The 18377-nt window shown below is 36.4% G+C and overlaps 1 protein-coding gene across 7 annotated transcripts in view; it reads left to right on the forward strand.

Annotated features, from left to right (window-relative positions):
- LOC128233978 (uncharacterized) overlaps window positions 1–18377 on the forward strand; it is a 66913-nt gene that overhangs the window by 26465 nt on the left and 22071 nt on the right. For 6 of the 7 annotated variants that reach the window (XM_052947889.1, XM_052947892.1, XM_052947890.1 and 3 more), the window contains 5 exons: window positions 10618–10711; window positions 11494–11594; window positions 13450–13534; window positions 14558–14779; window positions 16882–16974. In XM_052947889.1, the coding sequence (XP_052803849.1) occupies window positions 10618–10711; window positions 11494–11594; window positions 13450–13534; window positions 14558–14779; window positions 16882–16974 (595 nt within the window). Of the gene's footprint in view, window positions 1–5340; window positions 5388–10617; window positions 10712–11493; window positions 11595–13449; window positions 13535–14557; window positions 14780–16881; window positions 16975–18377 lie in introns of those variants that run through there. The other variant, XM_052947893.1, reaches the window with a different exon arrangement.

An 18377-nucleotide genomic window follows, 5' to 3' on the forward strand; every position in this document is an offset into this window, starting at 1 on the left:
AGGACAATGCTGGGTCTCTCGCATGCTATTATTTACCCTCATTGACTGCTTTAGACTCACAACCAAGAGGAAATGAGATAATTATTACACCAGTATAAAAAAGCATGCCCATTGACACAATGTTAAGTGTGATTGCGGTTTATATTCCTTTTTATGAAACCAGAATACCCGGAAAAACCCAACTTGTTTGGCTTTGTGACCACAAACACCAAAGCCAAGAATCAAACCACAAAAAAAACATCGGTGAGAAGATAGTGTGCTAACCACTGCGCTGAAGGATTTTCATTGTGAGCAGTCTAGTTCCATTACGGGAAATTATATGTGTTGCTTTGCAATGCGAGAGGCTTGAATATTGAGCCATACTGATCACAGCTTAGCATACATGTACCATATAGGTTTACTGTAGAAACTGTCCTAGATTTAAAATTTCCTGGTTTGTCCTTCCTGATTTTGAAAAAAAAACCTATGCCATTTAGGCCAAAAAGTAAAATGGTTTGATTATGGTTACATCCTTTTTAAAAAACAGATACAGTACACTCCACGCGGAACTACCACTTTCCGTTTTCCTCGGCGGATTTTGGTCATCGCGGACACAACATCCAATTAATCATAATCCTCTTTCCTCGGCGTTTTTACTCGTTCACCCACCGAGGCTGATCAGTGGACCGTATAATTACAATCGCCGCGTTACTCGGAGGTAAAAACACCGCGAAACTCGGAGGAAAACCGATAAGAATCTCCCACTGTATCTAATTTTGTTTAATTTATTTGATATTTTTTGCTACACCCGTATTTATTTATAAAAATAATTTATTTCGCGTACCTAATTTTCGGACATCCAAAGGACATCAATCGTAACTTTCACACTTACCAAGTTTCACAGACGAAGATTATCTATCTATCTACCTAACCGTATACACCACTGTTGACAATTAGTGTTAATTAGTAAATACTCATCCTAAACGATGTATTGCATGTAGCAAGAGGAAGTGTGAAATATTTATTGGAGGATTAAACAACAAGGGCAATCAAGGGATTAAGAAAACAAAGACATGACATTTTTGTAAAACGATCTGCCAATAAACTTAAAGTCAACACATTCAATGATATAGGTAACTAATTAATGTGATGAATTAAAGTTGGAAATGCAATACTTAAGTTACATTCGAAAACACCACTCAGACACCTTAATCCTGCATAACAATATCCATGCTCTCCATGAGATCCTCGTGGGTAAAACTGTGAGTTATGTGACGTCACACAGTGTGACTGTTTGATCTGAAGCCGATAGAATGTGTTATTCATTTCAATGCATGTATAAAATGGTGTTTAATGGGATTTTAATTAACTTGATGAAGGATTTACTCTTATATGCGTAAAAAATAAGTTTAGAACCATTGATAACTACGGATAATTTAATAAGTGTTAATAAGTGGTAAAATGCAAATTAAGAAATAATGACCGAAAATGTTCACACCTACAAAGTTCTCAACACCTTCATTACTCCAATCTAATTAAGTTCTCAACACCTTAATATAGTAAGAGAAAGAGGACAATAACAAACACAAACGCACGCTATGGTATATCTTTTAATTACATAATGTGAAAAACAACAGTTGTTTGACGATGCTGATGAAAATTTACAATAATTATTTTTAAAAAGAAACTTACTGTACTTTGAAAAATTAATTATCTAATTATTTAATACTTTTTAACAGAAGCAATATACTGTAGTAGCTATGCACAAAACGTGGAGTTCCGCGATTAGGTCAATAAATCGATACGATCACCGGCGCTACCGACAATAAAACCCTCCATAGAAAACGATTGACTCGGTGCAACTCGGCGAAATTAAGCGAGGAAAAAGGTTGCGTACTCGGCGGAAATCCGCGATAAATTAAAAACGCCTCCGAGTCACCGAGGAAAGTGGTAGTTCCGCGTGGAGTGTACTGTAGTGTAGGTTGGCTTTTTATTTAATTTCTTTATTATGGTTTATGTAAGAATTTTATTGTAAACATTGGAGAATAGTGTTAAAGTAACCTTCTCTAAAAAAGCTTTAAAGGTTTTAACTACATATTAAAACAAACTTTTTTTTTTTTTTCATTTTTATTAATAAAACGGTAGTAAAAAAAACGGTAGGGTCATCATTTTTATGCAACCAACAAGTATACTATCTACCATCATTTGGAATGAGGTTTGCACTTATAATGACTTTGATTGATGAAGGAAGTCCTTGCAAAACAGTTATGGTCGGAAGTAATTACAAACCGGTAGTGTAGAAAATTGCCTGAAATTGTATCATGGCCGTTATTAAGGCCATTAAAAAACTGATACTGTTAGGGCAATAGCCGAGAACGGTAGAAATAGACTTAACAAGAGAATATCAAAATTGGTTAAAAATGGTAGCGTTTTTGAAGCCCAGTTTTAAAAATGTCAGGGTGCAGCAGAAGAGGTCCAGGGTGCTTAGATCATAAGGGAGGAAAGCAGTTGCATCGAATATTTTAGGCTTGTTATACTTAGAGCTTAAATATTGAGTTTGACAAAAATGCTAGGGACTGTGTTCAATTGAAGCATTTATATTTATTGGTTTAAACTGCCAAATATGTAAAGTTTGTATGTATTTCTTATTATATTATAAGTTTTCAAAAAATCAAAAAAATCACAGTCTTGAGCATTTAAATTTATGAAGGCATAAGGGTAGACTTGCTGGTCTCATAAGGGTAGAAGGGTGCTGCCAAAAAAGGGGTGTGGTGCATTGTATTGCTGACCCATCCATAAATGGTACATGTATATACAGTGTGTGTATACCAAGTGACAAATTACGTCATATATGCTTCGTCGGAAGGCAATATTTTGCCTAAAATAAAGACTTAAATCAAAGATTATTTTTCTTTTACTACACCATTTTAGATAAAACAAAGGGCAGTCTATGCCGCTTAAAGAGCCCCGCCTTCGTGTTATTACAGAAGTTTGATAAGGTGATTAGTTTCATCAAACATTTGACAAACCTGTTTCCAAAATAATGTTTTGACAATGCTCCGTCAGACGGCCGTATTGTGAAAAGGTTTGTCGAAGTGTTTTAAGAAACTAAACTCTCAATCAAACTCTGGTAAAAGACCAAAGGCGGGGCTCCATAAGCGGCGTAGACTGCGCTATGTTTCATTAAAAATGGTGAAGAAATAGTGAGATTATCTTTGGTTAAAGTCTTCATCGAAGCAAAATATTGCCTTCCAACGTAGCATTTATGACGCAATTTATCACGTGGTATACACACACTGATATAGAGCAGCTTCGGAATGTGACTAAATGTGTTTTAGTGGTCAACATTATATTTTGTCCAATGAGAAGGAAGTGTTTCTCAAGTTTTCCAATACATTTATTTCAGTAAATAAGCAGTCAACAACCTTCAACCATTGCATGAAGATTTTATGTTGTACTGCTGGTCAAATTAAAAATGGCACCAGACCTAGATCCATAGACCATACACCAGACCTAGTCCAAATAATTGTACGTTGACGGATTTTTTTTAGATTTTTGATATGGCAAATCCTTCACGTACAAATTGTTTAGTATCAAAAGTGGGTAGTTGTTCCGATCAGGATTCCGGGTTAAAGCATATAGCGTCTATAAAATATCATAAAAACAAGAAATATTACCAGATAATGTTATTTTATATTAGTTCCGTACACAAAAAAATAAATATCCAACTTATAATTATAAGTTTGACGGCTTTTTTTCATTTCATTCTGTCAAAACATAACGATATATACATGAAGGGCACCTGCAAGGCTTTAGGGCACAGTTTTAAATCGCTCGGAACATTTCGGCCATGGCCGAGTTGTTACGATTGTATAACGAGGTCTATATCGAAGCTTTGTCGGAGGAGGCCGAGCTATTACGATTGTATCGAGTTGTTCCCCTTCGCATAATTGTTGTCTGTGTCAGTCAACTTTCGTTTTATTGGAAAGGTAAACAACTTGTTTTAATGCATTAAATGCTTGTTTAGTGCAAAATAACATTTCACTTACATGGTAAAATATGAATATAACTCTTTATGATCAATTTCAACCATAAAATACTTCACTTAAAACAATTTCAATATTTTTAAAACACCTCCGTTTTTTGCACATTCCCGTTTAGACGTTAGGGATTGGAAGAATCCCGTATAACACGTCTATTATTTTAGACTAACACCAGACCCTAATTAATGTCAAAACTGGTTATGAGTCTGGCAAAACATGTGAAATATGAAGACATGATTAATGTGGTCAGTAGCATCTATGATAAGCTGAGGTTGGGGGGATTCCTTGGTGTTCTACACTGGTAGATTGTCCATGATATATGGAGAATAATTAGAGTCTGACCAGTTGATTGATTATTGTCATCAGTCTTGATGTTTTATATGCAAAATCTGAATACTGAAAAGTTGTAAATGGCATGGAAATATTGATAGAGCTCTTTGATTTCACCTTGAAAATATAGATGCAAATCTTTGATTTATCCTGAAAATATACTTGCAGATTGAACTGTTTCAATTTCACCTGAAAATAATTCATATATGCAGATTGACCTGTTTCAATTTTATTTTGAAAATATACTTGCAGTAAGAGCTCTTTGATTTCACCTTGGAAATGTACATGCAGATAGAGCTCTTTGATTTCACCTTGGAAATGTACATGCAGGTAGAGCTCTTTGATTTTACCTTGGAAATGTACATGCAGGTAGAGCTCTTTGATTTCACCTTGAAAATATACATGCAGATTATTACAGAGCTCTCTGATTTCATCCTGAAAGTATACATGCAGATAGAGCTTTTTCGATGTACATGTACCCTAGTTTTATATGATTCATCAGTATTGTATAAAGGCAGATTTTGTAATAGCTACTGCTACCACAACCCAAGTTATTGAAATTATACATGAGCGCATCAACAGGATCATGTATTGTTTCAATCATAAGAGTAGTGGGTGATGTAGCTGTTGTGCACCATGTGTTGTCAAGGTCTGGTGTAAGAGAAAAGCATTGGAATTGATCCTCATGATGTATCATAGCGGGGTTAATGTATCAGAGAAAACAAATTAACCACTCTCAAGCATGGTACAGTTTTATATAGGAAACAGACCATGTACTTAGAAAACATCATTGTTTAAGTTACAAATATCATAAGTTTCCGGTATTTGTTACTGATGCTTGTTCCTAGGTCTAATATTTAGTAAAGAGCCTGCACTGTCTGACTGTCAGAATTGTTGTTAGCATTATAATGAATATATTGGCAGGTTTCTGTGATTCCAAGGAAAAGGAAATATAAACAACCGGCTCTGTTGCTGCTACTGTTTACAGCTGGAGTGATTACTTTGTATTATTCCAGTGATCAACTGATGCCAAAGGTGATGTGATTAAAGATTCAAGGCCAGCTGATGGATATTTAAACACCTTGATTTTGTTCAGATCTGCTGATGTATATTTATGGATCTAATATATTTGTGTGTTTTTTGTTTTGTTTTTTTTCTGCAGAACTGCAGCAGAACATAAAATCAAACGTATGAAAGTATCTAATATACCTCTCAATTCTTAGCTATGAGGAGTATAATATCGGTGGATGGGGCACAATATATGATGGTGGGGCACAAAATAGGTTGATGGGGCACTCTTTAGGTTGAATGGACACACCATAGGTTGATGGGACTTTCTAAAGGTTGATGGGGCACAATTTAGGTGGATGGGGCACTCTTTAGGTTGATTGGACACAATATAGGTTGATGGGGCACTCTTTAGGTTGATTGGACACAATTTAGGTTGATGGGGCACTCTTTAGGTGTAGGTGGATGAGCACAATATAGGTTTATTGGGCACAATTTAGGTGGATGGGGCACAATTTAGGTGGATGGGGTGGATGGGGCACAATTTAGGTGGATTGGGCACAATATATGTTGATGGGCACAATTTAGGTTGATGGGGCACTCTGTAGGTGGATGGGCACAATATAGGTTTATGGGGCATAATTTAGGTTGATGGGGCACTCTTTAGGTTGATGGGGCACTCTGTAGGTGGATGGGCACAATATAGGTTTATGGGGCATAATTTAGGTTGATAGGGCACAAGTTAGGTTGATGGGGCACTCTTTAGGTTGATGGGGCACTCTGTAGGTGGATGGGCACAATATAGGTTTATGGGGCACAATATATGTTGATGGGCACAATTTAGGTTGATGGGGCACTCTGTAGGTGGATGGGCACAATATAGGTTTATGGGGCACAATTTAGGTTGATAGGGCACAATTTAGGTTTATGGGGCACAATTTAGGTTGATGGGGCACTCTTTAGGTGGATGGGGCACAATATATGTTGATGAGGCACAATATGAACTCATGGGGCACATCATATGTGGGAAGGGACTTATCTCTTTAAATCTGTACACAAATAATGTTTTTTTTAATTAAAGGCAAACAAGCTGAACATAATAATGCAATAGTTTTGTTTTCATTTACTCATTGTGCCCCATAACATAAATATATTGTGCCCCATAACATAAATATATTGTGCCTCATAACATGGAGTATGCCCATCATAGCAAATAAGTGAGAGGTATTATATATTCATAATTGAAAATCAATTTAGATTTGCAATTTAAAAATGAGAGATTCTGTCATCCCTCTCTTAGCCGTTTACTTGAATATTGGTGCCTAAATAATACAGATCACAGAAATATTGTAACACAATAATGACTTGAGCTTTTGCTGATTGATATTTGGAATGTACAGAATTTGGTCGGTTTTTGCTGAACAATATTTGAAATGATCAAACCAGGCATGGTTCTTGAACATCTTAGAATTGTTATTGATATACAAGCATTGTGTAATTGAATAGAAGTGGAAAATACGAAGAAAAAGTGAGCAAGGAAAGCGAAGAAATAGAGAGCAAGAAATGCGTTTTGGAATGGCTCTTGATGTTTCAAGGAGGGGTTCCGGCTTGGTATATAGGTTTACTGGAATATTGTAATATAGGATTTTCTGGAATATTGACAGCTTGCCAATAAGCCATTGTTTGGCAGCTGCTAAAACTATTGATGCTCCTTTGACTGGGGTAAACAATGCATGGTGGGAAAAAGTGGTTATCAGAAACTGTTGTGTGCTACCCTTTTTATGAGTAGTTGGTGCTTTTGGGATAATTAACATTATTTGGGAGAATATATTGTTTTTCGAAGTTATGACTTTTCGAATTTTAATTAATCCGATGGCTTAATTCTTTGCAATAAAAATATGTTTTTAATTTAAGCAGACATAGTAAGTATGTTACAAGTGTTGTCTTCCACCTTATAACAGCTTGAATGTATATTTATTAACCAAGACAAGCACCACTTGTAAAATGTAGGAATAGTTTCATACGAGTATGTGTTATATGGATCAAGTTTTTATAAACGTGCAGAAGTTTTGCATTTTATAGTATAGGTGTGTACATTTTATGCATTTTTTGGTGGCATATTATTCCAGGTTTGTTTCCTGAGCAAGTTTAGCTGACTTGTTTCTCAGAGAAAGAAAAGTGATGATGTTATTGTAGTCTTGGTGTTGTTGTTGCTGTTGGCGTTCAAAAGCTTTAACATTGGCCAAAACTAACAAAGATATTCGTATAAAACTGGGTGTAATAATGATTTTTAATGGCAAAACAATATCAGACTAGCGTTGGCTCTTGGTAAAGGTACTCTTGTTATATTTGAATATTTCATTTGGGAGAAAATGTCTGAAAACAATTGAATAACTATTATCATGGTTATCAAAAAAATATTTTTTTTCCTTATCTTTCCATGTCCAGCAACAGTTTCAAGTACAACATAAGAGCCTAAATTAACCTCCAATGATTATTAATAATGTAACAGAAAATGAACCATTTTGCTTACAAGCGAAGTATGTCTGTGTTATTTTGTTATATAAAAACAATTTATTTTCACATTTCACAAATTGAGTTTTCTTTTTTCTGGAATCAGATCAGGTAAATTTCACAGTTGAGTTAAAATGTAGATTTGTTTTTAAGTGTTTTTGGGGAGCTTAAATTTGCAGTTGAATTACACTTCCGATATCAGATATCAGAAAATGAAACTGATGTAGGATTTATTTGGTGCAGGGTACGTGTGACGGTTATTAAATTATTTTTTTTCCGGTGTGTTTTAGTGCAATGGTTGGTCATACAGTGCCGAAGAGGATGTTTAAGGATTGTTTGGTTTAGTATATTGCGACTCATGGTGTATGAAAACATTTGATTTGGAAATTATACATGCTTGGAAGTTTTTTTTCCATACATGCATGAACCACTGTTTTTAAGTATTTAATGTTTCTATTTATACTCATTATTTGCAAAAATTATCTGGGATAATCCAACTACAAAGGTTCCAAGGCCATTTAAAGTTGGCAGCTGCAGTTTCTTCAATGAAACGTGATTTGACCAATAATTAACATTATTTTATTTTGTAAGATCAGAGATATTTGGAACATGTTGTAATTATTGGAATATAAACGCAAATGAAAGAATATTTATTCATATTAAGAAGTGCAAATATTCTGAGTGAAATTAAACTTGTATATTGGATATTTAATGTTACAAACATTTTTTTTCCCCAATGTTTCTTTCATCCTATGTCTAAAATAGTTACATATTACATTTTATGCCCAAGCACCATGTGAGAGGTAATATGGATCGCATTAACATATTCCTGGTACACGTGGTAACAATTGTAGGAGAAAGGTGAAGAGTTTTAAGTATTTAAAATATGATTAATGAGCTTCAGCCAGGATGGCTTATCAGGGATATAAACATGCTTCTTTGTGTGTCAGGGAAGCGTGGTAATTAAGGGAAACCTGTGATGTTTTGTGTTCTTTCCTGGAAATGTTGGAACTGATGGTATTTCTCAAGTTTCAGTGGGGCTAAAATAGACACTATAGATTAGATGTTTTGGATTGTAAAAGGTAGGAACAGATTGCTACTCTAACATTTCTTATAGGGTAAATTTGATACTTTAGATTTTTATGGTTTTTTTTCTGGTTGTTTGAGCCACATATTGTTACTCTGATAAGTTATTGGACAGAAGCCTAGCTCTGTCTTCTGATGTTTTTAAATCCAATGAACTGTGGATTTGTTTGAAATGGATTTTATTTTGGTGCAATAGGAATTTGAAAAATGTGAGTAAGAATATATTGTAAAAGAATAATATAGCAGCCATGTATTAAACTATTGATTGGTTTTAATTGAATGAAATATTTTCATTGTTGATAAGCCATACCCTAGTGTATTCATGGATAGTAACATATAAGCCTGGTGTATTCATGGATAGTAGTGTTAGTAGTGTTTAATACTGCCGGGTGTTTTATTGGATAGGAGTTTTATAACCCCCCCCCCCCCCCCCCAACTGGGTGTTTTATTGGATCAGGGATGTGATTTGTCCGCGGATTCACGGAATTCCGCGGATCTAATGGCCCCAGGGACCCCCACCCACCCCCCCAAAAAAGAAGATACTAGTGTGCTTTTGGTTGTAAGAGTTGATATCCCAGTTTGCTTCAAATTTAAAGTCAGAAGAACCCTCAAAAGAGCTTCTAAAAAGCCAGTTTTTCTTCTACGGCAGTGTGCTTTTGACCCCAAATGAGCCCCAAGAACCCATGGCCGAAATGGTTTCAGCCCTCCAGCTGCCAGGTCAATCACATCCCTGTGGATAGACGTGTTAAATCCCTAGATGTATTGGATAGTAGTGTTATATCCTCTGATGTATTGTTGCAGAGGAGTTTTATATCCCCACTGGTGTATCTTGGATAGTAGTGTTATATCCTCTGATGTATTGTTGCAGAGGAGTTTTATATCCCCACTGGTGTATCTTGGATAGTAGTGTTATATCCTCTGATGTATTGTTGCAGAGGAGTTTTATATCCCCCCTGGTGTATCTTGGATAGTAGTGTTATATCCTCTGGTGTATTATTGGATAGTAGTCTTATACTGCCTGGTGTAATCTTGGATAGTAGTGTTTAATACACTGGTGTATTCTTGAATATTAGTGTAATAACCCCCTCGTGTACCCCATGTGCCCCACCCCTTCTTGTACCCCCTGTGCCCCACCCCCTCTTGTACCCCCTGTGCCCCACCCGCTCTTGTTACCCCTGTGCCCAACCCCCTCTTATACCCATTGTGCCCTACCCCCTCTTGTACCCCCTGTGCCCCACCCCCTATCGTACCCCCTGTCCCCAACACCCTCTTTTACCCATTGTACCCACCCCTCTTGTACCCCCTGTGCCCCACCCCTCTTGTAACCATTGTGCCCCACCCCCTCTTGTGCCCCACCCCCTCTTGTACCCCCTGTGCCCCACCCCCTCTTGTACCCCCTGTGCCCACCTCGCTTTTGTACCCACTGTGCCCCAGACACTATTATTGTCCCAAATTGTAAAGTATTTGAATTGGAATTTTCTTTGGATCTAAGATGTGCAGTTTTGAGGCTCTAGCCTGAAACCTAACCTCAAGACCTCAGTGAATATAGGCTTAGCAGTTCTGGAGGAAGATGAAAAAAAACAGTTGTTTTAAAACATTTCAATTTTCCTAAATTTCACAGTGTTGAAATACATGCTAACAAATTTCCTCTCTCCAGGACGGTTCAACTAGAGGAAGATGAACTGCCGTACAGGAAGGGCAGCAGCGCCACCATCCGTTCTGAGGGCACCGGCACACAGTACTATGCCAAGGTAGGGAAACCGGTCATGCTTATGGCTGTTTACTCAACTGCGAAACCGAGTTTAAAAGCTTTAAAAGAGATTATGCCTATTGTAATTTTACCCTTAGCTATTTAAGGAATAAATTGCATGATTGATGTCATTATTGGCGTACACAGTTGGTCTAGAAAAGTATATGCTTTGGACTCCACACACTACCAGCCCAACTGAGTTCATTTTCATGATGATGATATCAATCAGGCAATTCATTTCTTATATTTACACAAATTGTTCATTATTTTTTTAAAAGAATTGTTAAAAAAATAGTTCATTTCATTCCTAACCTGAATCAATTTAAAAAAGAGTCTAATATAAAGAAGACTATTTAATTTTTTTTTTTTTTCAACAAAAAAGAGTGTATTTTGAATAAAATGTAACTAATGTATTTCAAAATTAACAAGTAATTTTATCCTATGACTGAGTGAGATACTTAGATTAGGAAAAGGACTTAAGGTAGGAAATCACTTGAGATGTTTGAAGAATACAAGCATTGTGATGTAAGTCATTGTAAGTATCCTTCATTGTTTCGGGCATAATGTTAACTGTTAGTTAGTTAGAAATGGAGTCATAAGAAAAACTCAAAAAGTGCTCAGTGAAGAAGGAAACTGAACAATGTAGTCCTCGTCATTTTTGCCGATGTCGTGGATTTATTTACATGGGCTGAAATAAGTTCATTTCTGACAAAAAAGCTGTGTTCAGATTCTACTTCAGCCAAAGGGTTTATCATAACCATTAGATTGATTGTGTTTTTCCAGCGTGGAATTTTACCTTCCTACGATGGGGAGGAGCCTATGCGTGGATCTCGCCCGGTCAGCACAGCCAGCAACAGTAGCATGAGAGTCCGTAGACTGTCGAGGTAAAAACAAGATCTGTGCTTCAAATATGTTTGAAGTTATACCAAACTTTTATTAATTAAATGTGGAATTTTTTAAGTATGAGAGTCTGCAAACCGTCGAGGTAAAAACGAGATCTGTGCTTCAAATATGTTCAAAGTTATACAAAACTTCTTATAAATTAAATGTGGAATTTCAGCACTGTAGCATGCAGGTTAAACTTAAAACAGTTTGCTTAAAACAATAAAAATGTGTACCATTAAAGGGACTAGACACCAGATGATACCATCTTACACGAGCTGCTATGGTAGATGCTTTTTCTCCCACCTCAGTTAAACAAAATTAAGTAAAAATGTATTTTTTTGCTGGAACTCTTTTGTGCTTAGTGAAAATAATTGCGTACGGATACGCGATAATTCTTGGTTGTCATGGATATTCGCGCAGTGATTCAGAGTATGTTAACGGTCTGATCGGTCTTTAAATAGGTCTAAGAAGAGTGAAACATTATTTCTTGAAAGGTGCGTGAAAACTTTTTTCTGGTGACATTTGAAGCGAGAAATAATTAACTAGCGTTCTAAATATTGCCACAAGACAAGGTTTCCATGATGCGCTACAGACGAAAGTCTTCAACAAGGGAGGTAATTACAATATGGTGACCATTAAAGAAGTTCCATACGGGCATTTTATCTTCGCCCGTGGGCAAGATAAGAATTTCTAGCATGGTTAAATTAATGGATCTACTTATCTGAGGTGGGAGAAATGTATTTCTTCCAAGTTTTTCAATATTTTTCTGATTATTTAGTCAATTGAACGGTTAAATGACAACCATCGTGGTGTTAATTATGTAAAAGTTGTCTCTGTAATCTCTCCCTCTGTAATTATGCAAGATATCTAGCTTCAAATTCTAGGGCCTGTTCCATTAAAAGATCGAAGTCATAACTGAATAACATCTTAATTTCTAGGAACATCACAAATAGCAAGAAGTTGATAAAAAAAATAAAAAAATCTTAATTGGTTATACTGGCTTAATGTTCAATTCACCCAATTAAATTATGAAAATTGACTCTAAGATAATTTCAAGTTGAGGCTATGAATTGAAATGAAACAAGCTGCTGACTTGATTCATCAGTTAAGTGGTATAAGTGCAAGAGGCCGTTGTTTCGAGTCCCATCAGGGTTTGTGTCACATTATTTTGCCTTATGCTTTAGACCTCTCCTCTGGCTCTTGTGTGATATTCTCTATACTGGTTTTTAATTAGTTTCCTTGAAAGGCCATACCAAATTGGTTCTATGTTTAGCATCCCGTTTCAATAAAAAAGTGAAACTATCTACCGAGCAAGAAAGAACAAACAGCTGTGAAAATAACAAAATCTTTTTGTTTCTTAATTAATAAGTGCTTAATAGCAATTTTGACATGAAAAATTAATAATAACGTCATATACATTTTTGAATTTATATCAACTTATAACTGTGAACTTGTTTTCTGTCTTTCATTTTATTATTAGCAGCTCTTTAAATCTTATAAATTTGTCTCATTTTACGTTTTGAAATTGTGTTTTGTTTATGATTTGATACACAAAAATCTGCCTGCCCAATAATGCTTAATATAGCGAGTAAATTTGGCATAGCCTTAATGTATTGTGATAAAGAGAGAGTAATTTTCCGAGGAAGACGCTGAGCTGCTTAAGTGTGATTGCTTAATCTTACAAACAATGTGAAAATAGAATATCAATGTTAAATTCATCTTCTATTTTGTTGATTACAATCATTATATATTAGCCTTTGCTGGAATTATTGTCTGGAGGAACATAAATCAATCAACAAAAGAAGAAAGCTTTATCGAATGGTCGTTTAAATCGTTTGGATTTATTTGTTTTAGCCTGACGGATGACAATACAAGGTTTCCAAAGCTACAAGATTGTGCTCACTTCCATTACGATATAGTAGACATCAACTCATTAAAGGTATGGATAGAATAAGTATTCATCTTTCACAGGTCTGATGGCTCAAGGGACCCCTCCCTCCCCCTCCCCTTCACAGGAGTAATGGCTCCAGGGACCCCTCCCTCCTTCACAGGAGTAATGGCTCCAGGGACTCCCCCCTCCCCTTCACAGGAGTAATGGCTCCAGGGACCCCTCCCTCCCCCCTCCCCATCACAGGAGTAATGGCTCCAGGGACCCCTCCCTCCTCCCCTTCACAGGGGAGGTGACTCCAGGGGCACCCCTCATGGAGACCAGCATGGGCACACTTCTGCCTTCATAGAATTAAATTCACATGACTGTCAAAAATTTATTTTGTATTGTGTAAGACTTATAATATAAAAACATACACACTTCACATATCAGCCAGTTGAAACTTAAAATTACTTCAATAAAACACAATTTCTAACATTTTCTGCCAAATTCATAATTAACATGTTCTTCATATTTAATGTGCCCTTTTTACCCATAACACCCTGTTTCTTTTCTGAAGCACCCTGTACTTTTTAAATCTTGGCTAAAACCCTAAAGCATTGAACAATCTTCTCTGAGTTCTAAGACTTCTAAAGTCATTCGGAGCTCCTCGGCCATTTTTTTCAAAAACAACCTTGGATGTATTTTGACGGTTTACATACTAAAAAAGAGGTACGTTTAAGTCCGCTGCAAGTAGATCGCATAGTGATTTTATTTAGCAGTTAAACTTTGTGACTCTTAATTATGTTAGCAATAATATACTTCACTGGCAATCAGTTTAAACTTAGATCAATAAATACAATTCTAAAACACTACATTTCTAAAATGATTTAATTAAAAGAAATACGAACTACTTTAACTGATGTACCGGCATACATCCGAGGTTGTTTTTGAAAAAAATGGCCGAGGAGCTCCGAATGTTCTAAAGTAATTTATTGTTATGATATTCATGATAAATATTTCTTATTTTGTAAAATCTAGTTTAAATAATGCACATTATGACTGTACATTATGCAAAATTCCCTCAATTTTAAGGTGTGTCTATGCGACGAGGACCAGGAACAGTACCACCACAGCAGCGACCATTCCAAGCACTTCTACCTGAAAATCTCCTCCAACAATCGAATCTGGCTTGCCCGCCGCACGCTCAAGAACTTTCGCATGCTCGACACTAAGCTACACAGATGCATTTTTGACAGGAAGTTCAGCCATCTTCCTGATCTGGCCTCCATTGAGAAAGAAAATATTTCTGATCAGGTATTAGTTAGTTAGTTATAAAGACATTTTTACATTTTCTGATTTTTGAAGTGGTAGTGCAATAGCCTGGTTGTCAGCTTTTGCATCGTCGTACATAAACATTAAGCCATATGTCAAAACAGTTCATTGTATTCCAATGAAACTTGGCATTTCTTGTTTTAGAGTTTATAAAGGTCTCTACATGCCCTGTATTTGCTTCATTATGGCTTGACCCCAACATTTGGTATACACTCTTGCGCACAGTGGTCAGAAATTGGCTCAGTGTGAGCATTATTTGATAAGCTTATAGAGAGCTGAATCTTCTACTTTCTGTACCCTGTGCGTAGGAGTGTATACATGTTGCCAGAGACAATATACATATATGAATCAAGGCCCATAACTCTGGCTTTAATAATTGTTGAGTGACACCCCTTGTTTGTCAACGAAAACCAACAGACGAGCGTTGGCATTGTCTCCACTGGTCTTGCTTCTATCTCATCTGTTCATACAAAAAACAAAGTCAATATATCCTCATCGCCTTCATGTTGTAAGTGTTCTTTGGTTCATCAGGATTGAAAGCTTTTAACCTCTGACTGTTGTGCAATTGTAAAGATTTTTTTGGCTCAAATTCTTGCATTAAAAACAGTAGGAAGTATCCTGAAGTGCCTTAAATTACTTGGGATGGGAAACAATTTTAAAAGGGATCATGGTCCCTTTACGCTGCTTTAGGCTTGGATCCCTCCTACTCAAAGAAACTCCGACTATGTTTCAGGATTGACAATTATCAGCTTTTAGAACCCCTGTGACATATAATCATACAAAACTTCAACCTTCAACCTACTCACATAGTACATACATGTATATTCCCTATGACATGATACATATTTGTATTAACGCCCATTCATCTGGCTACAATAATAGATGAGCTATGCCAAATCTACGCAGGTTCAGAAGTTTCTGGTTGCTATTCTAATGTTAATGTTAAGCTTTGATTCTATTGCAGCTTGTTGCTTTAAGGTTGATGATTGTGCAAATCCATTTAAAACCAAATTAGTTGCATTTCATAAGGATTTAAGTGAGTTTTAGGAACAAATTGAATAACATAAATAGCACCAAAAAAAAGGGCCAATCTAAAAACATCCTATCGACCGTCCACTTCTCTTTAAATCTTCTTTATGAAACATGCCTTCAAGTTTGAAGCCTACTTTCAAAATGAAGCAAACAATCGTGAGCAACAGCATTTAATAGGAATCATATGAGCAATTTACAAGCCTTTCAATTTGTGAGGGAATTCGACGTCCTGATTAAATTCTGGACCAATTGTCGGGAAGTGTTTGTTTTCAAAGCTCACAATGAAACTATTGATTGCTGTTTCTTGGAAGAGTGGAATAAAGATGTGATTTTATGGGCTGATTGCTTTGTAAATACATTGGGACAGTTTTCTTTAAAGGGATATATCATGCTGTTACAAGAAATAAGGATGTCCTGATAGATTAGCTGTATTTTTCCTTCAAAAATCTTTGAGGGCATGTGTCAATGGACAAATGTACCGTAATCTGTAGTTTGATTTTAATGTAAGCAAATTTTTTTATTGGGGCCTTACAAAGTTCAAATCAAGTCTGATAATAGAATTGTTGTATCTGATAGTGAAAACTGTGTAAGGAGATGTGATTTGTTCGCATAATCGTGGACTTAAGTGTGCAGTCAAAACTCGATATGTCGGGAAATACTTCGAGATAGCAAACATTCAATATAACCGAATTACAAAAACAGTATAAATAAACCCAACTCATTCAAATAAAGTAGACATAACTAGAACATCGAGATAACAGAGTTTGTCATACCGAGTTTCGACTGTAGTTATAAAAGCATTGTTTTAAACCCTTTTTGAAGTTTCATTTTAAGAAAACTTTTGCACAAAAATTGCTTCAAAGACTATCCATTTTCGGAATTTATATTACATTTTGTGCTAAAGAAATACAAAAATAATAATTGGGGCGAGGGTTGATATATCTGGTCAAAACTGTTTAGTGTACAATGCCATGACAGGTGGTACCTTTAAAAATGTCTACTTGTTACTAATGGTCTTTCAGATAGTACAATTTTCTACTAATCTTCTTTAGGAGTTAACGGAGCTAGTGCGGGACTATCTGAACCGGTTTTCATCTCTGGCTGGGAGTATGCTCAACTGTGGATCTGTACTCAACTGGCTAGAGGTACGTACAGGGCTGAACGTTTTATAGATTCTTGAGGTACGTACAGGGCTGAACGTGTTATAGATTCTTGAGGTACGTACAGGGCTGAACGTGTTATAGATTCTTGAGGTACGTACAGGGCTGAACGTGTTATAGATTCTTGAGGTACGTACAGGGCCGAACGTGTTATAGATTCTTGAGGTACGTACAGGGCTGAACGTGTTATAGATTCTTGAGGTACGTACAGGGCTGAACGTGTTATAGATTCTTGAGGTACGTACAGGGCCGAACGTGTTATGGATTCTTTAGGTACGTACAGGGCCGAACGTGTTATAGATTCTTGAGGTACGTACAGGGCCGAACGTGTTATAGATTCTTGAGGTACGTACAGGGCCGAACGTGTTATAGATTCTTGAGGTACGTACAGGGCCGAACGTGTTATAGATTCTTGAGGTACGTACAGGGCCGAACGTGTTATAGATTCTTGAGGTACGTACAGGGCCGAACGTGTTATAGATTCTTGAGGTACGTACAGGGCCGAACGTGTTATAGATTCTTGAGGTACGTACAGGGCCGAACGTGTTATAGATTCTTGAGGTACGTACAGGGCCGAACGTGTTATAGATTCTTGAGGTACGTACAGGGCCGAACGTGTTATAGATTCTTGAGGTACGTACAGGGCCGAACGTGTTATAGATTCTAGAGGTACGTACAGGGCCGAACGTGTTATAGATTCTTGAGGTACGTACAGGGCCGAACGTGTTATGGATTCTTGAGGTACGTACAGTGCCGAACGTGTTATGGATTCTTGAGGTACGTACAGGGCCGAACGTGTTATGGATTCTTGAGGTACGTACAGGGCCGAACGTGTTATGGATCCTTGAGGTATGTACAAGGCCGAACATATAGATTCTTGCCAGAATTACACTCAACATTAATAATTAAAGGTTGCTTAGACAAATTGTTGAAAGTTCATTGGAACAACCGAATTTAGATGAAATGTATTTTTAAGGTGGCTAACAGTAATAACGTTAGGTCATGCAAGAACAAGTGTTGTACTTGGGAAGTATGTGAAAGTTTTAATGAGAGAACAGCGTGAAAGAAAATTTGTGACTGGACCTTAATTAAATTTGTTGAGTATATCATGTTTTCAGCGAATCCTTAAAGATGCACTCTTACTACCAAATAAGATTTACCACAATTAATGCAATTGTTTTGATATAGCAAAAATGATCAATAAATGTCAAAAACAATGGTTCTTATGACGGATATCGAGTTAAATTTGAAAGAAAGGTGCTAAATACATGGTGTTTCTACCTTATAAGTATATATAGTAGATCACAGTAAATCTTTTAGCACTCACCAATCATTTAATATTTTTGTGTTTTCAGCTATTGAATACACCGTTACAATCTTGTTATCAG

This window comes from Mya arenaria, chromosome 5, assembly GCF_026914265.1.
Source record: "Mya arenaria isolate MELC-2E11 chromosome 5, ASM2691426v1".
NCBI lineage: Eukaryota > Metazoa > Mollusca > Bivalvia > Myida > Myidae > Mya > Mya arenaria.